We start from the raw sequence: 24065 nt of genomic DNA on the forward strand, positions 1-24065 counted from the left end.
GGGCTCATGTCGGAGGAGTGCGGGCGGACTGCAGCCCTGGCGGCCGGGAGGACTCGGAAAGGCGCCGGGGAAGAGGGCCTGGTGAGTGGGGAGGGACCTGGGTGCTGGCGAGACTGGAGGTGGAGAGGCGGCCTGGACCGAGGGTTGCTGTCCTCGCGCCCCTTCCGGGGCCCAGCTGGCCCCTCCGCTAGCCGGTGGAGGGAGGGACTGGGGCGGGGCGGGGTGGGAGGCTGAGCCGGTGCTGCGGGCTGGGCAGGGCTGCAAGCGCCCCGGGTCCTCGAGGTCAGGGGTCGGCAGCCCCAGCGGGTGCGTGGTGAGAGCTGGGACCCCGGGAGAGGGCGAGAAGCGAGACCTCACGAACTGGGGGTGGGACGGGAGGCTGTGGGGGGGCCCCCGTGGGTCGGTGGGATGAGGAGGGAGGAGGGGTCTAGAACGGCCTGCGACGCGCTTCGTGGCTTCCTGCAGGTGAGCCCCGAGGGAGCGGGGGACGAGGACTCGTGCTCCTCCTCGGCCCCGCTGTCCCCGTCGTCTTCGCCCCGGTCCATGGCCTCGGGCTCCGTCTGCCCCTCTGGCAAGTGTGTGTGCAACAGCTGCGGCCTGGAGATCGTGGACAAGTACCTTCTCAAGGTAGGGCGGAGCCGCGGGGCCCAAGCGGAGCGGGGTTACCCTGGGAACTCCAGAAAAGAGAAAAGTTTATTTTTTCCCTCTTTTCCACTCAAGTTCTCTCTCAAGGTTGTAGGCTTTCTCAGCAAAAGAGCCCAGGCAAGGGCAACTCATGCAGTGGGAAAGAGTGGGAGAAGAAATCTTAGAATCTCTGGCGTTGTTGCAAAACAGCTTGTGTGACACATCGTGGTCTGGAAGTGCCGGTACCCGGTGTTGTATATGTACTGGAGTCAGCCACCGACTCCTAAAGGAACGCAAGTGGGGAAACTCTTACCGTTCTGAAACAGGGTCCCGCCTGATTATTTTTCCCGAGCCCCGGGTTATGGTCCCTCCACCTCCAATAACACCCACACACCTGCCTGCTTATGAGAGTTCCAGGTCAGTAACACGTTACCTGATTTCCCCTTTGCAGTATCTCCTTTGGTGAGAACCACTGTCAAGTTCCTTAAAGGGTCTTTTCTGGACAGATTTGTTTTTTGTTTTTTGGTTTTTTTTTTTACATATTCCTATGTTTATTTACAGTAACATGAGGCTTTTCCAAAGTAAAAGTTCATAGGAACATTTAAAGAAAAACTATTTTGAAACTTTCCTCCTCTTATTAAGGTTTAATATCTAAAAGCCACCCAATGCTTTCTTATCTCTTCTCCAGTACTTGGGAAAAAAATGGAAATTGATGTACAGTTCGACAAAAAAAGAAAGAAAGAAAGAAGGAAAAATGCCTGAGATGAAGTACTTCAAGTGGTGCTTTGAGAGTTGACTGTCTGTTTTAATTTGTTTTACTTCTCTCTTAAAATATTGTGGGGGAGTTTCAGAGTAGAAATTCTGGCAAGCCACTGTTACCCATGTCATTGCATGCAGGATCATGGTCCCATGTGTCTTAATCCCAAACCCAGGGGTTTTCAACTTCAATAATTTTTTAAAACCAGTATTTAAAATAATGATCTCTCCTACACTGAATTAGTAGCAAACCGGTTCACTTTCTATTCCCTCCCCCCAACACCCTTCCACCCCCAGTTTTTAAAAGGATTAATTATGGAGAATATGAGTCCAAAAAGCAAGTTAGTGAGTTTCATTGTTTCTGCCTCAACATACAAAGCTGCTTCATCTGTAAAGTGAGAATGATAGCCTACAGATACAACCCAGATAAAGCGCCCAAAGAAGTTTTGGTGAAAACATTAAACAGTGATTAACTTAATCTTAATTGGTGGTTGATTCTTAAAGCTGGTAAATTAACATGGCTTTCTCTTTAAATCTGCGTTCTTAAGATTCCCATTCCAATGTTTCTTGACCTGAGCCTTTTTGGATATTTAAAAACCATCCTTTGGGTTAAAACTAGCTTCTTATTTTCAATAAACCCTCTTGATAATTAGCCTAATCTTTGAGAATGTTTCTGAATGGATCTATAAATGTTACACACCTTATAGCAGAGAAGATATAGAAAAAAGGTTATTATAAAGTGACTCTTACCCTCTGAAATAGGCAAAATAGTTTTTGGTGTTCATCTTTGATTAAAAATGTTTATATATTATATATTTATATTATATAAAATATCTAAGTTGTCTAAATGAGTTGTTTAAAGCTTTCCTTTGTAGCAGGACTGGACTCCTCCCAATGAAGTCTAGGTACAGTGTGATTCTGACTCTTCTTGTACGTATTAGAATATATATTAGCTCTAATGAAAACTTGGTACTATGCGATTATATAAAAACAGAGTTCTTAACTTTTTTTTTTTTCCATTTTGAGTATTTAGTCTTCCAGATAAGTTGGAATTCAATTCAATTCATTGGTAAAAAATAATGGTTAGCTCTAGTAGAGTATTTGAAGGTGTAACTGTTTAATATAGGAAAACACCGTATTGTGAGACAGGTAAAATGCAGTTAGAACAAAAAGTATGAGAGGAGATAGATGCATCTGCTCTATCTAATGCTTCAGTGCCCTGTCATTTGGCTGGTTTTTCTGGCTGGTCCTATGTACGTATACAGATTGGATCAATACCAGCCATCAAGGAAGGTTTATAGTCTCCAGAATTTTATCTCTTCACCTTACTCTCCTCCCTGGAAGAGAAATAGAAGATAAAAGAACATTTTTTTTTTTTTGAAAGTAAACTTTGAGGACAGGTGGCAAAGGAGGCATTAGGTCTGGTTTTAGGGAGTTGGAGGGTGGCCATGACTCTGCCTCGATGTCTGAATCTACCCTGCTTTCAGAAAAAGAGAAAACCTGGATAAGATGGAAATGCAGAAGGCCCAAAACAGTGGACTACTAAAGGAAGCCTGTACTTCTAAATTTTAACTTAACTGGGCCCATTTTAGGAAAAGATAGAAGGAAAACGCATCTTTATTTCCAGTACAGTGTTCACCATTGTTAACATCTTTTTATTCTGATTTCCTCAGGTTTTTTCTATTATTTATTTGTTATTTTTCATGTTTTCTTGTATAGTGAATGTATACCTCTTTTGTAGCAAGACTAAAACCTAAAACTTTCAAAATTTCACCAAAATGATACTCTCATTAATGCTTTGGAAAGAGGCATATAACTATAATTAGAAGTCGGTGAAACTATTTCCTTCAGCTTGGAAGTAATTGTTCTATTTCAGATCACAGAAAAACATGTTGAACAGTAGTGCTAATCTGATAGAATCATTGGACACATAGTTTTTATTATGAAATAGTGTAGCAAAAGCCATATTTCACAATTTCCCATTTTTCCAATTTCCTAATTCCTATTTTAGGCATTAGATTCATTTGTAGGATGTGACTAGTGTTTTTGCATCATTACTGTTCTTTTACATGAAATTTAAGCATAAACCTAATTCTTGTGTCCAGTTAACAGGAGCAAACTTTAGGAGCTTGCATTAGAAGGCAAGTTCAATTCAATACACACCTTCATTCTTGAAGGTTAAATCTTATAGTATGATGGCAACAGTTTAAGGTGAGGGTAATTATGATGTGTTCCCTGAGTTGACAATATTTCATGTTCCTATTTAGAAGATACAAAGTGCTGTGGTTTATTAAACACCATTTTATGCCTTACTACTTGAAGTATAAATGGCAAACAATGCTGGCTGCCTATGTAGATCCACTTATAATCAGATTTATTTTCTTCTTCAGTAACCAAATCAAGTAGGGTAACCAATGCTTTCCTCCTGGATTCTAGTACTTAATATTAGAAAGGAGCCAGGGCTTCTGCCATATCAACATTTAAATCCACCTTAGCAGTTTCTATTTTGTAAGCAAAATGGATTGGCTGGCTTCTTTACAAGGGTAAGTACTGATCATACAAAGCTTGTTTTTCACTGTCTTTCTCTCTCACTTTAACTGGTGCACAGTTTATAATTATTTAGCCGAAAAATAGATTGAGAAGATATGTGGCTTGACTTCTTTAGCTACCACTTTTCGTCGTGGGAAGAATTTGGTAAAAGAAAAAGCCAACCAGCATGTAGGACTTTAAAGTGACCACAATTTTCCCTGTGTTCATAGAAGTTCAATTTTAAAAAGAAAAAAAAAATCTGAATTCTTTAAAGAAATAAAAAAAAATTTTTTTAACACAAATGTAGAATATACTATTGTGATTTTCTGGTTGGGTTCTAGAAGAGAATATATCTAGATGCCTCTTTGTGTAAATTACTCCTTTTAGATGGAAACATTCAGAGAATGTGTTAAAATATTAAAGGGTCAGCTTTTTAAATTGACAAATACACAAAACCAATGAATGATACTCTTATTAGAATAGCATCTCATCCTGCCCCTTTTTGCTTCACAGGTGAATGACCTGTGCTGGCATGTTCGGTGTCTCTCCTGCAGTGTCTGCAGAACCTCCTTAGGAAGGCATACCAGCTGTTATATTAAAGACAAAGATATTTTCTGCAAACTTGACTATTTCAGGTACACTGAAACTTTTTTTTTAGAAAGTAGATACTCCAAGAAATTATCCTGCAAAGAGAATTTTATAAAAACACTTTCTTGTTTAGTTTTATTAAAACCTAGCTTTTCTTATATTATGGATTTCAAAATGAGAATGTTTCCTATATTTGGAGGTGTAATTTGTATTAAAAGAAATAAAATAAGTATGTTTATGTTGTAGGAATCAGTATACAAAAACTAATTTTAAATATTTCCACTTTGGCAAGTGAAAGTTTTAGGTCTTAAAAACTAGGAAACTTCTTTGCTGTGTGCAGGTATACAGCTTGAAACAGAAGATGACTTATTGTGACAAAGCCCCTTATTTTTGGGAGTAGTAAGACAAAATGAAAATATTATGGGGGAGCAGGAAGATGAAATAAAAATATTATGAGGATAAAAATATTACTTGTTTACTACAGAACGATCCCTAGTTATATGCCTGTAAAATATCAGCAGTTTGGAGACTGTGATAAACCATAATATTCAGAAGAATTGACCATTCTAGTATGAGAAATGCACTAGGTCTAATTACTCTGCCTAAAAGTCTTGTTTCTTTTGTCTGTTCTTTAATCTTTGTTTTGTGACATTATATTTGCCTAAGATATTAAATGTAAGATTTTTTGTGTGATCGCTTTATAATTGTTTCTTCTAGATATAATTCAATTACTAATGTATAGCTACCTAGAAATTGAAATCATCCTTAAGCATGACTTTTAAAAATTACCATAGTTTTTCTTCATTTGCACTTCCCAATGAAGAAGAATGTTCATTGTAAAAGTGGGACGTTAGTATTATATAATGAAGTTTGTTAATACTAATTATGTTTATACTCCATTTCAAAAATTGACTTCAGAGAGTTTAGTGATTGATTTGAATAAAATTGCTAGGTAATTTAAAGCACTTCGTGAAATCCAGAGTCTTTTATAAAGTCACAGAATTTTATAATTACTGAAAATGTATATTTCTCATTGGATTTATTCTCCATTTCCTCAAAAATAGTAACAATTTGCCTCCTTTTTCACTTAGGATATGCTAATCTTAATTTTTTATGGTAATTTAAAGCCCTTTGAAAGGTTTGGTTTCAGAGACTTATTAAAAGTCTAGTTCTTCAGGATTTTTTTATACTTCATATTTTATTATATTCTCAAATTTATTTAGAGTTCAGTTTTTCAAGTTAAACTGAAAAAAAGCTGACAATAGCTCTAAAGATATATTAAGGAGGAGACACAGACACATACTTGTTCAGTTTGGTGTAGTTGTTCCAGGCCATGACTAATTGTGATAAGAGTTGTGACAGAATGTCCAGTAACTCAGACTGAGAGAAAAAAGAAATGTTTACATCAGGCATTTTGTTAAGTTTAACCTACATTTAATGTTCAGATATGTCTCTGGACGTTTTAGGTGATATTTCCCCTCCTCTGTGGATAGCAGTGCAACAGCTCATTGACCAAAGGAGAGATCTCTGAGTTTTCTTTCCTCGCCCCCAGGATAAACAATTTCTGTCCTACTCATTCTTTGATAATATCAATTTTAAGTGTTTAAATGTTTTAACTTTTTGAAAAGTATTTAGAGCATTTTTTAATTATCTCAACTCTGTTTTAAGAAGTCATTATTTGTGTCTTCAGTGGTAGGCTTTGCACTTCTGGGTTTCAATCTGGAGCATGTGTGTGTGTGTGTTTGTATCTTGAATCTCTAGGTAATTTATAAATGCGCTGATATTTGTTTAAAGAAGGATATTGAAACTCATATTTCATTTATTTTAAAAGAAAAAATGCAATCTTCCTTTAGAGTAACAATGGAAAGTTTTTGTTTTATAAACAGCTTTGAATTATGACCCTATCTCAAGTCTTCATTGCTTACCATATTGACTTTTAGAAAAATAATTGATTCCTGTTTCATTTTCAAAAGATTTAAATACTTAGGTTGCTCCAATGAGTATTATAACATGTTAATTTACTCTTAGACTGATGAATTTCTCACCAAGCATTAAAATCTCCATCTCCTGCCCTTCTATTTATGTAGAAGGTATGGAACTCGCTGTTCTCGTTGTGGGAGGCACATCCACTCTACTGACTGGGTCCGGAGGGCCAAGGGGAATGTCTATCACTTGGCATGCTTTGCCTGCTTTTCTTGCAAAAGACAACTTTCCACGGGAGAGGAGTTTGCTTTGGTGGAAGAGAAAGTCCTCTGCAGAGTGCATTATGACTGCATGCTGGATAATTTAAAAAGAGAAGTGGAAAATGGTAAATATATACTTAAAATACTTTTGAGTCTTTTGGGACAGTGAATACAGGAATAAAACGATTTTTCCTAAGGTCATCTTAATGCATTATTTTGTGCAGTGTAATTGCGGTAAAACTCATTAAGGACTCTACTGTTAGGGATGGTCTCCATCTGTTTATTTACAGGGAAAGCCATGGCATGTGTTTTAGTCTTGTGCCATATTCTCAGGCAGCAGCCTTGAGTTTAGGATTCTGTTTGCTTTTTGTAACCAGTTGTTTTCCTGTATTTTCCTTTCTAAGGATGAGCCTTAGATGTGCACTTCTAACTTTTTGCACTTTTGACTAATACATAAGCCTACATATGGAATATTGTTTCACAGTATGTTTCTAGTGTGTTTTAAAACTTAAGGGGTTTGACAGTCTAGAAGATGTATACAGTTTCACACCAAGGCAAGAGATGCAAGAAACGTATTATTGCATGACTGGTGGACCCATTGGAGTTACCAACATGTATGGTGTGCTTTTTAAATGCAGGTAATGGGATTAGTGTTGAAGGTGCCCTCCTCACAGAGCAAGATGTTAATCATCCAAAACCAGCAAAAAGAGCTCGGACCAGCTTTACAGCAGATCAGCTCCAGGTAGCCATGACAATGAATTTATGATTTTTGAAGCCCCTTCCTACCAAAAACAAAAAACTAAAACCCAAACAAACAAAATGAGACAGAAAAACAATCTCCATGTTGTCTAAAAATATTTTTATGTTTTCAAAATTTTAGACTGTGGTTTTTGTGAAAACTAACTTGGTGAATGTATGAAAACATCCTTATTGCCCTAAAATGTTTATCAGTATTTCCAGAGGCATGATATGGTATGAACTAGTCATTCAAGCCTTGTTTCTCTGGGGGTCTATTGATATTAACATCAAAGTGGAAACAAAATGTTTATCTGTCCTAACTTTCTGATAAAATCAGTTTAACCCAGGCATTTACATTACTACATGTAATTGTAATAGAAGGCAAAATATTCTAAGACTCTTAACAGAAAGAGACATACAGTATGTGGGTCTATGGGACACTAATGTGTTCATCTTTTTAACAAACCACAATGAGACTTTTAATGGACAAGACTGTATGTTTTCTGAGTAGGAAGAAATTGAATATGCCTTACCATGATCAGGAATCTACTGATTGACTCCAATCAAATAGACCCTTTCTTGTTTTTGCAGAGGATAGAGGGAGTAATTCTATAATTTGATGTTAAAGGTTGATTATGTCCCCTGAAGAGGGAGAGATTACTTTCGGCTTAGCTGCCCTAAATATAATTATTATAAATTCAATTTATGCAAATTTTCACAAAAATAATTAAATAATTACTCCTTGCTTTGTATTTAAGTCTACTCAAATAATGATTTTTTCTGGCATTCTTTCAGATAAAGAAATCACATTTTCTAAAAGATTAATGTGGCTGAGGTATTTGTTTTATGTTAAGGTAAAGTAACATTTATTGAGCACCTAACACATACTGCCAGGTGCTTTATACAGAGTAACCATCTTAGCTCAGACTCTAAAGGACATTTATACAATGTTAACAAATAAGTGGAAGTAGTTTTTTGAAAAATCGTGTAGTGTTCCAAGACTTGTCAACATTTAAGATGAATACAATAAAAGGGTTTCAAGAGAGGATTTTTCAGAATGATTAAGAAAGAAAGATTAAGAAAGAATGATTAAGAAAGAAAACTTGATGTGTCCGAGGGAACTTAATGGCATTGGAAAGCAATCTAGCATTAAAATCTAGATCCATTCTGACAAAGTTCCAAATGATGGTTTGGGATTTCTTAGGCATAGACTATGTGGTCAATAAGTGATAAATGAAAGATAAGGCAATTTAAAGACATATCTCTGTTTGACCCTTGCTTTTCTGGATGCCTCACTGAGTTGTAGTAAAGATCACATAAAGTCCTAAATTAGAGATATAAATCCCTGTGCGAGACCTGGCAGCAATACCCAGTGGCTAAAAGATGTCTGTGTTAGAATAGAATCTCTAATATAAATATATCCTGTTGTTAAAGTTTTCATGAAAGGCTGGCTATAATTTTAATAATTATAAGGTTGATAACTTATTTAATATAAACATTTATTATTGAAATTGTAATTGTGAAAGTCTAAAACCACTTTAAATGGATACACAGTCTTAGATAGGAAGATAATTACACATGCCAATTAAAAAGGGAATAATATTTTCAGAGGTCTTTGTGTACTAAGTCCTATGCCAGGCATTTCTTTATATTATCTCCTTTAACTCAACAATTCTTCAGTGTAGGTGGCCTCTTCCAAGAGGTACAGGAACTTCTCTCAAGGCAGACCATCAAGGGAATGGCAGAGAAGAGATTTGGACCCTGCTTCCCAAACCTCTGGTCTTTTCATTTTGCTTGGCCTCTCAGGAGACCATGAGTAAAACTCTGCCTTAACAAAACTTCACTTAATGGCAGCAGCAGCTAAAACAAGAGTGAGATTCTGAATCTTGTAGATAATCTTAAAGTTTTAAGTTGCAAACATGCATAAACCATGTAATTCATGCATTATTATTTGAAAAATGTGATCTGAATCATAAGTTAAAAACATTGATATCAGAATCATAGGTTTTAAAGAGTGAAAACAGAAATGATATGCCTTCAAAGCATGTTCTCATTTATCCAGTATTTGTTAGCATGTATCTATGCCAGGGATAGCTAAAACAAATGAGACAATCTTTGTCCTCAAGTGGTTCTTTATAACTTAGAATCTGGGATAGCTGTAGGTTTTTTAAAAACTCGAGTCATTATATTTTGCCAGAACCTCTAATCAATCAAGTAATGCATTGTCAAATTGTCCTACCTTTCAGAAAGCTGAATATATTCAATAGTACTTGAATTCAGCAAAATTATATTATAGATGATCAGTAAGTAAGACTATTCATGAAGTACCTGCTTTGGACAGAGGAGAGTTAAAATGGGAGGAATAAACAAGATAATTTCCCAAAATTCTTCTTTAGAAACTTACGGGAAGAAAAAATAGTTTGTCTCACAAAATAGAATATATTTTGTGTTGGCAAAAACCTTTCAAATATTGTCCCATTTGTAGAAATGATATTTAAGAAGTTCTTGCCAATATTATGGTTTGCTTATTGTAGTTGGAAGCACTTGCTCAATGATTATTATGTTGAACATGCCAAGGTTAGCACTGACTTTAATCTGTTTTCAGATTGAGTTGGTCAGCTGCTACCACGCAGACTCCTGACATTTCTGGTAGATTTCCTGGCCGTAAAATGATGAGTGTCCACAGAGGTTCACTCTTTGACCACGTTCAAAGAACTGAGAAAAGGGGTAGGGTGGGTTTTGGCATCATTAGTGACTGGAGAATAATGAAACGAAGTCGAAATTAAAAGGGTTTTTTGTGTGTGTGTGTGAGAGAGACGAAACACTTGTAAGCATATCTTACTTTTCCTTTAGTACATTCCAGTTCTAAACCCTCAGTGTTGGTTTAAGTTTTGCTTTATTACTTGATGAGAAATTGCTTTATTAAATGTAATTTGGTTCCATTATTAAACTTGAGAATTTGAAATGCATTTGTGAAAAGCATGCTATTTTTATTTTATAAATTATCAATAATGGCCTTATAAGCAAAACCTTAAATATCTGTTCAGCTTTTCTCCTTGGAAAATTAAAAAACAAAGACATAATTAATTTGCTCATTCTTTTTTCTCTTTGGGATGTTATACGCTCTGCTACACGTAAACACAACTCTATTTGTACATGAAGATATTAAAGTAAGACATTGGAGGTAGGAAAGGAATGAAGTCCACTGAGCGAGATTATAAACTTTTAGGCTGATTCTGCCTATTTTTTAAAGCAAAAATACATGTGGTGTTTCCAGTGAGTATGTGGACAAATATAGTTGGACAGGAAGCCAGGAATACCATATTCTACAAGAGGCTCTAATCAGAGAGAACTTAATTTGTAAACCTCATAAGGTTTCCTGGAACAACATCGATCTTTTTCTCCACACTGTCTTCAGATTTTCCTCTTATTGTCAAGGTTCATTCAGTCACAAACTCTTAAACGTACTATGTGACAGGAAGGTAGGTTAACTCTTGGAGATATAAAGAGAAAGCCATTCCCTTTGCCCTCAAGAAACTCACTTTCTGCTACGGAGAGCTGGACTTGCCAACCAATTATTGAGCTACCCTGTAACAAGTGCGGTGGCAGAAGACAGTATTGTATGAGGAGCATAGTGGAGAATGCAATTAATTTTGCCTGTTGGAAATGGTGTTGAGGTCAGCGATGCTTAAGGTCTGTAGCTAGATTGCTCACCCGCATTCCGTGCCCGTGGACATACACAATCGTGCTGGATGCCAGAGCCCCTCTCATTCTTTATAATACTTTCTTTGTATTTCATAATACTTCCCTTGATCGCTTGACTTTTAAGTAATAAAATTCAAACATCCCACTTGATTGCCATGATTCCCTTTTCTGAAAGAATCCAAAGCCCTTGGCTTGTGCTTTTGTTCGGGTCCTCCCTCCACCTCCTCCTCCGTGCCTCTCCCTTTACCCTGTATTGTCGGTAGTTATTGGCATGTCTGTGTCTTTCTCCCAGGAAGTTGAGACCAGGGACAGTTTTTTCAGGTATCACTATCTCATGGTACTTAGCACAGTGGCTCCAATCCAAAGGTTCACATTAGAATCACTTGGGAGCTTTTTCAATATATAGATATTTAGATCCTAGGAAATTCTTATTCAGTAGGCTGATGGGTTTCCCTTTTTAAGATCTCAGATATTCCTTTGCATAGAGCAAGTGCTCAAAACAATAATGGAGTCATTGCAATTAAATGGAGTCTATCTGTTGCATTGTGTACTATTTGCAGACTGATAAAAATTGTGATAGAGGCCTTGAACCTGTTTAGCTCAGTAGAGGTTGGAGATAAATGTGATAATGATTTTTGTATTTTTAAAAGTTTTCTAATGCTAGCAATTTTTAACAAAGCAGAAAAATGCTAAATAGATATACTTTTTATGCATTTCATTTGTGGGTTTTGAGAATGGAAGAAAAGAAAAGCTGAGCTTATTTTTGATTGTTTAGTTGAGAGACAAGTTCTTATATTGAAATGGATTATTTTTTAAAGATGTAACATGGCAAGTTGTATGTAAACTTACAAAATATACATTCTTTTCATTTATACATACTTCCCCATATTGATGTCCCAGTAATAAAATATAAGTATCCCATTTTGTTGTGCATGTCTTATCTCACGTGTCATCAAAATCAGGAGATTGAGCTTCTTATTTTTAGCTATTTACTACCTACATTTTTTAAAAAACAGGTTATGCAAGCACAATTTGCTCAGGACAACAACCCAGATGCACAGACCCTCCAGAAACTGGCAGAAAGGACAGGCTTGAGCAGACGTGTGATACAGGTAATTATTTTAAAAGTTAATCAAGAGATACTAAAAGTTCTATTCTAGGTATTTATGAGGTTGCATTTTTTTATGTGAAGAAATGTCAAAGCATTAGCTTCCCATTTTAGGTCTCTTCACACTCTAACTCAATTTCTTTAAACCTGATAATTAGCCTGCTTGGGCTGGGCTACCATTTGTTAAATGACTCTTCGCAGAAGTTACTTCATTCAGTGCTCACAACAACCCTAAGTTCCTCAGGCTGTAGAGGACAACTGCAGTTCCAAGCCAGATCTGGTTCTGAGGCCAGTTTTTTTTGTTTTTTGTTTTTTCCAAAGATTGGCACCTGAGCTAGCAACTGTTGCCAATCTTCTTTTTCTTTCCTCTTCTTCTTCTCCCAAAGCCCCCCAGTACATAGTTGTGTATTCTAGTTGTAAGTGCCTCTGATTGTGCTATGTGGGACACTGCTTCAGCATGGCCTAATGAATGGTGCCATGTCCATGCTCAGGATCCGAACCGGTGAAACCCTGGGCCGCCGAAGTGGAGCATGCAAACTTAACCACTCAGGCCAATATTTTTTTCTACTTTTCTATGATTGTGTATGTGAGTGAATATGTGTATGTAGGGGATGTTGATGGTCTTTGTTAAAGATCCAGGTAGAAAGAGTAGTGTGAAGAAAGCTAGGGAAGGATGAGTTAGAACAAATTTATTGGAATGTAGGATCTATGTTTGCAAATTTGGGGAGATGAAATTGTTGGAGAGGCCTGTGAATGCAGTGTTCTCTCCTGAGCAGGAGAAAGCCTTGATATGTGATTTTAAGAAAAAAGGGCTGGAGATAGTACATGGGAGGAATTTGAGTTGTGAGAGGCTAGATAGAGATAGACAGATTAGTTGGGATACCCTGCAAGATAGTGATTTTTGAACAGATACTTAACTGGGGTAGTAGCATTTTATTGACTGCACGCTGATGGCAGTGATGGATGCTCGGGAGACAAGAAATGGAGCTGGACACTGTAAAGGGGAAGCAGAGAGAAGTCAAAGATGACTATTAAATTTGAAGTCAAAGTATCCATGGGAATGGTGCTATTGAAAGGAATATTGAAGTCAGAAGAAAGCTGGTTTGGTAGTTGGGAGGGAGATGAATTCCCTTTTAGCTCTACTAATCATACAATGATGGTGGCAATTGAGCATGTAAAAAGGTATTTTAAAGGATGACCATGACTCAAGTGAAAAGATCTAATGCCATGAAATTGGATAAGATCCTTTAGAAAGAGATCATAGACAGGAAAAAGTAAAAAATGGACTTTAGGGAGAGAGCAGGGTAAGAAGTGCTGGTTGAATGGGATGTAATAACAGCCAGAATCAAGAAATGAGTCTGGTGTAGAAGCATCATGGAGGCTGAGGGGGTGAGGTGGGTTCAAGATGGAGGTGGTCAACTGTGTCAAGATCTTATAGAGAGGTCAGGGAAATGGAAAATAATTTTAAATAACATTCAGGGTTCAAAAAAGTTTAAGGAATTAATGCAAGTAACCATAATCAGCAAGATGAAAGTCAGCAGGGGAAAAAAAAGGTAAAGTTCAACATTGTACGTGTAATGTTTTGTTTCTTAAATTGGGTGGTTGATAAACAGGTGTTTATTCTTATTAAGACTGAAGTATTTCATAATTAACCAATCATCTATACAAAGAAACCAGTGGGAAAGATGTGATGGTACTGCAGCTTCTCTGGACACCTAGATTCCCAGTGGATTTGGTTGACTGCAGTGGGGTGAGGCTCTCTTGAGGAGGCGAGTCCCATGACCTTGGTGCTTTTCAAATGTTCAGGGTACTGTGTTTATTTCACAGTGCCAAATTTTAAAAAGGGACTAACAAGGAACCAATCTGAAAAGAGTCCCCTTTTTTAGAGAAAGGCAAATAAGGTCATGAAAGATCAAGAAAACATGTGCTAATATTAATGGCAACAGGGATATTTATCTGGAGATAAGATCAGGAGATGATGAGGGATGGAATAGTATAAACAGAGTAGCTATCTTTAAATATATGCGACAGGCTGTCCTGCAGACGGCAGAATCAAGTCTCTGCAAGGGATGTAGAAAAAGGCAGATTTCACTCATGATGAAGAACTTTCTCAGTATGAAAGCCTAGAGAAATAGGGTGGGTTTCCATTGGAGGTAGTGAGTTTCCTATGCCCAGAAGTGAAGCTTCCTTTGTTGTAGTTCAGGCTCAACGGGCTGAGGGGTCCTTCTAATCTAAGACTATATGTTCAATGACTGTGACAGCTGCAGCTAAGTCAGATTCATGACTACTATTTTTTAGATTATTTTGAAGTTGGAAGCAAAAGAAAATGGAGGGTTTTCCTTTTTTTTTGAGGAAGATTAGCCCTGAGCTAACAGCTGCCAATCCTCCTCTTTTTGCTGAGGAAGCCTGGCCCTGAGTTAACATCTGTGCCCATCTTCCTCTACTTTATATGTGGGATGCCTACCACAGCATGGCCTGCCAAGCGGTGCCATGTCCACACCCGGGATCCAAACCAGTGAACCCTGGGACGCCAAAGCAGAATGTGCACACTTAAACCACTGTGCCACCAGCCGGCCCCTGTGGAGGGTTTTCTGAGAGCTTTTCTTATGGTTTGAAGAAGTAAAGACCCCAGACAGACATCTGTCATGTAATTTCCAGGTATTTAGGTCATCAGTATTATGAGCAAGTTAACTTGACTCCAAGAACTAGAACTTGAAGAACACATTATTGAATGGTGGCTTTTAATATGTGAGGATTAAATTTAAATATTTTAGATAAGATGACAAAGGAAGGAGTACTAACATGCATATATATATATATTATTTTTATATATACATAGGTGTATGTAATTTAAATATATAGTCCTTCACAGTATTTTTGAAGAATTAATTACTGTGATCTCAAATAGTAGTTATAACCTCTTTGCTCAGCCTACTTCCTAGCATTGGGCACACTTTAGAAAAGTTAAAGAAAAGTTTTGATTATTAGGCCTTGATCCTAATATACAAACTATGTTATCTAAAGATTAGGTAGAAACAGTGGTCTGATTATAGGGACAGTCATACCTTTACTAACTAAAGTCTGCTTAGTGAGACATTAGTAACAGAACAGGTCATCATTGTACTGAAATCACAGAATAAAAATGGGTAATTTTACTTTTAACACTCTGTGTCCCTATATAATCTCTGTTCACATAGCCTCTTAGGTGAATTATGAATTGTATATTCTACAGAAACAGAATAAAACATTGCTGTTTCTTCCACTTGGTGTACTGGGAATACCTTCCCATGTTAAGATCTACATCATTTTTATTGCTGCACATATTGAGCTAATTTATTTCCAGTTTTTCACTATCATAAAAATGTTACAATGAACAACATTGTATATATACCTTGCATGCTTACTCAGTAGTTTCTGTAGGATAGATACATTTCTAGAACTGGGATTAATGAGTCAAAAGATAAAACATTTTTGGGGCCTTAACTGAGTACAAAAATCACCTTCCAGAAAGTTCATACCAGTTTATTCTGCCAGCAGCTACATATGAAAGTTCCCTCTCCCCAACCCGTGTGAATCCTGAATACTGCCGTTCTTTTATATATTTTCCAATTTGGTAGTCAGAAAATCTCATTATTTTATACATTTCTTTTAGTATCAATGAGTTTTAATGTTTGCTTATTTTGCAATCTTAAAAATCGTACATTTTTAGCCCATTTTTCTACTGGTGTTTTTTCTTTTCCCTCCATCTTACTGACATTTATTAATTCATTTATTATGTTAAATTTCATAGTTCATCAATTTCCTTTTCATTCATTTTTTCCACATCGAACTTTTATATTTCTTTGTATTCAAGTCCCCTCATTTTTTTTTTCATAGATTTGGCTTTTTTTATGCTTCTCCACTCAGAGTATATCAGTAATGGCTTTTGTTTCCTCAAACATTTATGGTTCCAATTATTTATATCTAAACTTTGATTTATCTGAAATTGACTTTTGGTTACATGTGAGGTAGGGATTTTTCTATTTTTTTCTCCCAAAAGATTAGCCAGCTTTCTCTAAATCAGTAGTATACCAGGGTTTCGCAGTGATTTAATATTCCATCTTTTTCTTACACTAAATTCTTTTATTTGGCTCTTCGGGCTTTCTAAGAGACTCATCTTACACCTTAATCTTTGTCTTTTGCAGAATGTCTACAGGGCCTGGTTTCAACTTTTATAGGTTACAATTTAGAACTCACAAATTTTTAAAGTATGTTGCTCAGAAGAAATTTTAACTTTGTTAGAGATTTGTGACGCAGGAGGAAATTTTAAGTCAGTGAGAAGAGTCAACATGACTTGTATTTGAATTCTGAAGCTGGGTAGCCCTCATGTCAGAACTTATTTTCTGATGTCTGGAATCCTCAGCTATATTTTGCTCTACAAGTTACATCACACTTTGTGTTTAAAAACCTCTCTCTGCTTGATGACTTGTTGATGGTCTTTCCAAGAGGCTATTCGAATCAGCGTTAAGGTAGTTATTCTGCTGTTTATGTCATGCCTTCTTTTGTTTCCAAAGTCTGGGATTTTTTTTTAAACAACTGAGTAGGTTCCATCCAATATATAAGTTATTGGAGACAGAAGATACTTTGAAGAAACTCTGGGAAGCACAGTGCCATGTGTGTTAGGTTATATGTAGTCCTCTGGGGTGTGTGTCTTGTGGGTACTGTCAGGGGAAAAGGCAGGTGGCAGCAGTTGCCTCTGACAAATTGGAGACTCTGTGAGTGTATCTTCTTGGCTGGTTGGGTGACAGTAATGGCACCTATTGTTAAGGAGCCTGTGGAAAGAACTGTGACTGGAGACTTTGGGTGTGGTCTTTGTACTAAGAGTCCAACTAACACTCTGGAAGACAGGGAGAAGGCTGTGACTTTCTGCTCCTTTTCCTTGATATCTGCCTTGTCTTGTTCCTAAAACATTCCTTGGCTGCTGCCTTTCAGCCACCTGATCAGAGCTGCATTCCCCATTCCATTATTAATTTTTACTCCTTTAGTTTTAATCCCTTGAGTTTATACTTTACCAGCCCTCTATTTTTGAGTCCCAAGGGCAGGGTGTGTCTTTGCAATCAGGCCAGCTTTTTCATATAAATCTTTTTGCAGCTTCCTTCTCTTCCACATTCTCCAGCTTCGATACCCTTGTGCCATCAAGTCACTACCTCCTAGTCCTGGACAGAACCTTGTGCCCCTGACCTTACCTGGGCCTTCTCCTCTGATCCCAAATGTTCTTGATTTCCTTCAAGTTTTTATCTCTCCATTTCTCTTTCTTCTTGTGACAGAATTGTCTTGGAGTGATAGCAAATAAATGCTGTAATACTTTAATAGAGTAACACTTTATAGTCAAGTTTTATCTAATGGCAGGGAGTTCAAACTCACGCAGGTGAGTTGCTGGAAGCATTCTTGGCATTTTAGCCTCACTTACTCGGACCTGGATGGAAAACTCCGCTGGCCCTTGAATGCACTTCCTTTATTTCTGGGATAGAGTGGACAAGAGGGTGGGTAGCTCTTTACATTTTGTGAACTCGTTCACCAATGTATGTATTTGTATTTTATTCTACTTAAACGTTACCGGTTTTTCCATATTATAGGCCTGACCGTAACATGCTTCTTAGGGAATAGCCTATGTATTCACTGAAGAAAATTGAACTCGGCAGGTTAAAATGTGACTGGAATAACTGAATCAAGAGGTTTGTAGAAAGCTTTAAGCTCTCAGTAGGGATTTTAGTCAGTTGAGAAAGGATTTGAAATAAGTCCAGCAGGTGTCTAAGAATACGTTTTTTAGTGGTTTAAAAAAAAATTTTAAGTTCTGATTAAAAGGGCTTTTTCTGCTTTTCTTTTTGTCTCAAATGCCAGTAGTAAAACCAAGGAGACTTTTGGAAGATTCTGGTTTAGTATAGAATTGACTTTTAAGTAAATCACCAGATAGTTATTATTTGAGAGAAGAAAATGACCATTGTTATTTGTGCTAGAATGTTTCTCTTCTGCCTGCAGAACTTTTTAAAAAGGTTATTTAGTTTTATACTGTGCTCATATGGTAAAGTAATTGAGGTTGCATTCCTTTTTAAACTGAGCTGATAATATCCTCAGAAGCCGACATGTGATACAGCTGCATTACTTTTCTCCCCCCTCAGGTGTGGTTTCAGAATTGTAGAGCTCGCCACAAGAAACACGTCAGCCCTAATCACTCTTCCTCCACCCCAGTCACAGCAGGCCCGCCCTCCAGGCTGTCTCCACCGATGTTAGAAGAAATGGCTTATTCTGCCTACGTGCCCCAAGACGGGACGATGTTAACTGCGCTGCATAGTTATATGGATGGTAGGTATCCCAACATTTAACAGCTATCTCCCAAGCAATTAAAAGCTGATAATTTCTAATCTTAGATTATTGATAGGATTCACATTTTGAAATATTACCTCAGTAGTAGCTGACAAATGTTGTGGGGGGTGCAGCAGGGAGCAGAACTATCCAGACATTTTTATATCTGTGGCTGCATTTTAAGGGACAAATTTAACAACCACTTTACAGCTAAAATACGGATATAGAACATGACTCTTAGTGCTTGATTTTTTTTACTTAGAAAGCTTTTTTGTTTGTTTTGGCTTTCATCTGAAAAATATTTAAATAATTTATTTTCCTATGGTCAGAGAAAGTATTCACACTCAGATTTTTAGATTGGGGTTTACTGAGCTTTGTTAAATTTTTTATTGAAGCAAAGCATACATATAGAAGCTTGATGAATTAATAAAGTGAACATATCCATGTAAATGCTACCCACATGAAGCAGCAGAACATAATTAGCACCCAGAAGCCTCTCTTATGTCCCCTCCCAATTATTATCCTCTTCTTTGATTCTAAAACCATGTTTTAGTTTTGCCTGTTTTTGAGCTTTATATAAATTGAGGCATACAGAACGTATTCTTGGGTGTCTCACTTCATCCAATTACGTTGTTGGTGAGATTCATCTGTATTGTTGCAAGAATCAGTGATTTGTCTTTTATTGTTAGATAGGATTCTGCTGTAGGAATATACCATAATTTACCCGTTTAATGGTTGATACACGTTTGCATTTTTTCTCATTTGGGCTTTTATGAATATGCTGCTACGGACTTGATTGTACATGCCTTTTGGTGCACATTAATTCACATTTCTATTTGGTGTGTACCTAGGAGTGGAACATAGGGTCTTAGGCTACACATACACTCAACTTTAGTTGATTCTGCCACAGTTTTCCATAGTGGTTGAACCAGTTTACACTTGGACGCACAGTATATGAGAGTTCAAGAGAGTTCAAGGTGCTCCATGTCCTCACCAACACTTGGGATGGTGCGACATCTTAATTTTAGCTAATTTGATGGTTGTGTAGTGCCATCTCGTTATTTTAATTTGCTTTTTCCTCCTGACTGATGAGATTAACCATTCTTTCGTTGGGCATCTGTGTATCCTGTTTTGTGAAAAGCCTGTTCATGTCTTTTGCCTGTTGGTCTATTGGTTTGTCTGTTTGTTTTTTCCTTGATTTGTTTTAGTTCTTGTTATATTTTGCATTTAAATAAGTTTTTGATGATTATGTGTTGCAAATATCTCCCCCTATTCAGTGGCTTGCCTTTTTCTACTCTCTTAAGGGTATGTTTTGTTGAGCACAACTTTCTAATTTTAATGTAATTCACTTCATCACTTTTTTTCCTGCATGGGCATTGTTTTTGAGTCCTGTTCAAGAAATTGTTCCTTCTCAGAGATAGTGAAGTTATTCTTCCTGTGTTATCTTCTAGAAACTTTGTTTTATCTTTGGTGTTTACATTTACATTCCATCTGGAATTGAATTTTGTATCTGGTGTGAGATAGGAAGCAACGCTTTTTTGTTAAATTGATGAAAATACCAATTTCCCAGCTGCTTTGTAGTGCCACACTTGTCATAAATCAAGTGTCCGTATAATGTATGTGTCACTTTCTGTACCCTCTATTGTTTTATTGGCTTATTTTTATATTAATACCTAATTGTTTTAATTATGCTAGTCCTATAATTCTTGATAGCCAGTAGTACAAGTCTTTCCACTTGGTTGTTATTCAACTTTGTATTGCCTATTCTTGACCCTTTGTATTTCCATAAATTTTACCAGCTTGTCAATTTCCACTAAAAAAGGGAAAACAATGGGGCTGGTCTGGTGGCAGAGTGGTTAAGTTCTCATGCTCTGCTTCAGTGGCCCAGGGTTCGCAGGTTCAGATCCTGGGTGCAGACCTAGCACTGCTCATCAAGCCACGCTGTGGTGGCATCCCACATAAAATAGAGGAAGATTGGCACAGATGTTAGCTCAGTGATAATCGTCCTCAAGGAAAAAGAAAAATTGGTGACAGATTTTAGCTCAGGGCCAATCTTTCTCTCTCTCTCTCTCTCACACACACACACACACACATACACAAAGGGAAAACAGTTGTATCATAATCTCAAGCTATTACATCAATTTGTAGGAATCTGCTATCTTAATAATATAGTCTTCCATACCATAAAATTAGTCTTTTTATTTATTTAGGTCATTTCTGAATTTTCTCTTACATTCTAGAGTTTTCTGTTTAGTAAACTTGCACATCTTTTGTTAGGTTTATTCATATTTGTCTTGATGCAGTTGTGAATGATATTTCCTCTGCATGTGGAAATCCAGGTTGGCAGCTATTTTCTTTCACCATTTTGAAGATAACATTGTCTTCTGGTTTCCATTATTTCTCTTGTTTAGAATATGGATAGTTAATTAACCTGATACCCCTTATTGTTGAAGTCAGCTTTTGACCTTATTCTTGCTCCTTTGAAAGTGAGTCTTTTTTTTTTTCCCCAGCCTTTCTCTTTGTGTTTGATTTTCAGTTTTGTTATAATGTGCCTAGACGTGCTTCTTGAATATGTAGTTGGATGCCTTTCATTGTGGAAAAGTTTCAGCTTTTGTCTCTTCAAATATTGTTTCTGCCCTATGAAAAACATTCCATGTATTCCAGCCTTTTGACCTTCCATGCTTCTGTCTAGATATTTTCTTCTGACCCACCTTCTAGTTCACTAATATACTGTAAAACTCATCCACTGAGTTCTTAATTTCAGTTATTTTATCTTCAATTTTAGAATTTCTATTTCATTCTTTTATATACAGACATACCTCAGAGATATTGCAGATTCAGTTCCAGACCACCACAATAAAGCAAATATTGTAATAAAGCAAGTCACAGGAATTTTTTTTGTTTCCCAGTTCATATAAAAGTTATGTTTACACTATACTGTAGTCTAAGTGTGCAATAACATTTTGTCTAAAAAAAGTGCATTCCTTAATTAAAAAATACTTGATTGCTAAAAAATGCTAACTGTCATCTGAGCCTTCAGTGAGTCATAATCTTTTGCTTGAGGGACATCTTGTAAAAATCCCAGTATCTGTGAGACACAATAAAGTGAAGCACAATAAAACGAGGTATGCTCGTAGTTTCTACTTCTATGCTGGAATCATCTATTTTGTCACCTATTCCTTAACTAAATAATTGTCATACTAATTATAGTAAAATTTGTGTCTGATAACTCCAATATCTGCATCTTTTGTGGGTCTGTTCTATTGTTTTTGGGTTTTTCCTCTTTGCTTTCAGTCAAGTCATGTCTTATTTGCCTTGTCATTTTATTTTTTGCATTTCAGATGTTGGGTATAAAAAACAAGGAATAATTTGTGGCTCTGGACGATATCTTCCACTAGAAAGGATTTAGTTTTGCCTTTGGCAAGGGGTTAGGCTAGGGGAAGATGAACTTAATCCAATCAGGCATCAGTCCTGGAGGGCTGGGGTATTTCTGGTTCCTCCTCCTTGGACTTAGCCCTCAGGGAATCCCCAAGAAAAGTCTGTGTTCTATTTTGTTCTTTCACTTAGACTTCTCTTCCATCGTCCCTGATCTTTAATTTTTGTGCCCCACAACCTAGCCAAATTCTAACTCCTGAAAACTCTGCTAAACCTCTCAGCCTCTCAGATATTCTTTTTCTTTTAAAATCATCACTAACCTTCTGGGAGAAAAGTAGCCACATTTTTTTTCCCCTTCTCTTCTGGGACTTGACTTTGAAAGTTTTCACTACCTTGGTATCTTTCAGATGCCTTCAAACAAATTTTTAAAAATTTTGTTCAGCTTTCCTAGTTGCTCTTAGAGGGAGGTTTGGTTTGAAGCAAGATAGCCCTTGCTGAAAGTGGAAGCTTCATTTTAAGTTTTGGTTAAAAAAAAAAAAAAAAAATCAGAGCCTGTACCATTGTTGCCATTTACTTATACTAGCAGTGAAATTGTGTGTGTTCACAATGACTGCAGTGTTGCCTGAGTCAAATGTGTTTTGATGTATGTTTAGAGAAGAGGCAGTTAAGCATTCATAAATGAGAATTTGGGGTGGGGGGACGGTCACCCTATACAGACACTGTCGTATGAAATCTAGCAACATCTCTGCAGACAAAGCTCATGTGTCTTTCTAGCTGCAGGGTGAAGTGCAGTGAATGGGGTATGGATGGAGGACATTAAAGTGGAAACAGTTGTGGCCCCAAATAAAAATTCAGGGGTAAACCATTCCTGGATTCTTATTTAATACTGTACTTACTATGCTGAATAAGTTAATTCTTCTGCTGAGGTCAGTGGAATGAATGTAGTTTGGTGCCCTCAGCTGTACTGAGTAATGAAAGCATAGTGCCTTGGGTTGTTTTTGTTTGTTTTTAAATCAGTTTTATTTACCCTACAAAACTGATCCACAAATTTCTTTCTATTTTGTAGCTCATTCACCAACAACTCTTGGACTCCAGCCCTTGTTACCCCATTCAATGACACAACTGCCAATAAGTCATACCTAATTCCTTTTTTCAGGGATAGAAATGATTAAGGATATAAACTTGTCATTTATTATGTATAAAATACCACTGAAAAGATATTAATGTTAATTTTTTATTTAACACCCAAAGCATTTCCAACATCACTTTGCTGACCAGGTATGTATCTCTAGTTGGCCTGCAAGACACTTTTATTGATTCTTCATTTTTTTGTAAAACTTATGTTTACAAGAAGAAAACAAATCGAAACTTTTTTTGTGTGTTGTCTGGAAATAGTTCACTCTAGTGTGTATCTGTTAATTTATTTGTCATCAAAAGAGCACTTTGCCTAAAAGAAAGGACTGACAAGTGTGCAAAATGTTTACAATCCTTTGTGAAATTGTAGTTTATCATTAGTTTGTATCTGTAAGTTATTGTTATAAATATTACCTGTATTTTTTTTGGTTATATACAACTTTATACTTTGAAGCTTGTTATCTGTGAATTTGCAACTGAAATTTATTTTGCCAATGTTTTCTGAATGAACTGAATAAAGCTTCTGTTGTAGCATGCCATGCAAACACATTATTGTGTTTGTGATTGATGAATTATGGCTGTAAATAACACTATAGTTTAATAAGCCCACCATTCTAAGTTTATTAAACATTTTCCATTCTTGTGAAAATTTCAACCAGTTGGTCCTTTTGTGTTTGTTTTCAGCTGTAAGTTGACTTTAGTCTCTTTCAAATATAACAACTCAATTAAAAAAATTTTTGTTTTGAGCTGCGTTGTGAATACATTTTTAAAGGAAACTTAGATGAAACTTTTTTTTTTCACATTAATGAAAATTAATGTAAAAGAAAAGGCAGAGCACTTTTCAAAATGACTGTCTGGGTATCCTAAGTCAGAAGTGAAATATAGACCATGAGAATATATTTCTTTAGGGAGAAGAAGTAAAAGGAGACCTGGAAGCATTTGGAGTTGCTGAGGAAGCTTTCTTGAGCCAAGACTGTACTTTT

General features: G+C 36.7%; 1 protein-coding gene across 1 annotated transcript; it reads left to right on the forward strand.

Annotated features, from left to right (window-relative positions):
- Positions 1 to 23091, forward strand: LHX8 (LIM homeobox 8). Its single transcript, XM_046645880.1, has 8 exons — positions 1 to 81; positions 466 to 627; positions 4423 to 4544; positions 6585 to 6805; positions 7319 to 7422; positions 12140 to 12235; positions 18390 to 18573; positions 23015 to 23091. Exons 1-8 carry the CDS (start codon positions 7 to 9, stop codon positions 23089 to 23091), a joined length of 1041 nt encoding a protein of 346 aa, XP_046501836.1. The 5' UTR covers positions 1 to 6.
- Positions 23092 to 24065: the final 974 nt, after the last annotated feature.

Source organism: Equus quagga, chromosome 18 (genome assembly GCF_021613505.1).
Source record: "Equus quagga isolate Etosha38 chromosome 18, UCLA_HA_Equagga_1.0, whole genome shotgun sequence".
Lineage (NCBI taxonomy): Eukaryota > Metazoa > Chordata > Mammalia > Perissodactyla > Equidae > Equus > Equus quagga.

Excerpts from the sequence above, each read along its gene's own strand:
- LHX8 (XM_046645880.1), top strand. The coding sequence starts at position 7 with ATGTCGGAGGAGTGCGGGCGGACTGCAGCCCTGGCGGCCGGGAGGACT. Across the intron at positions 7,423-12,139 it reads TTACAGCAGATCAGCTCCAG|GTTATGCAAGCACAATTTGC; the intron begins GTAGCCATGACA and ends TTTAAAAAACAG. Across the intron at positions 18,574-23,014 it reads GCTGCATAGTTATATGGATG|CTCATTCACCAACAACTCTT; the intron begins GTAGGTATCCCA and ends TCTATTTTGTAG.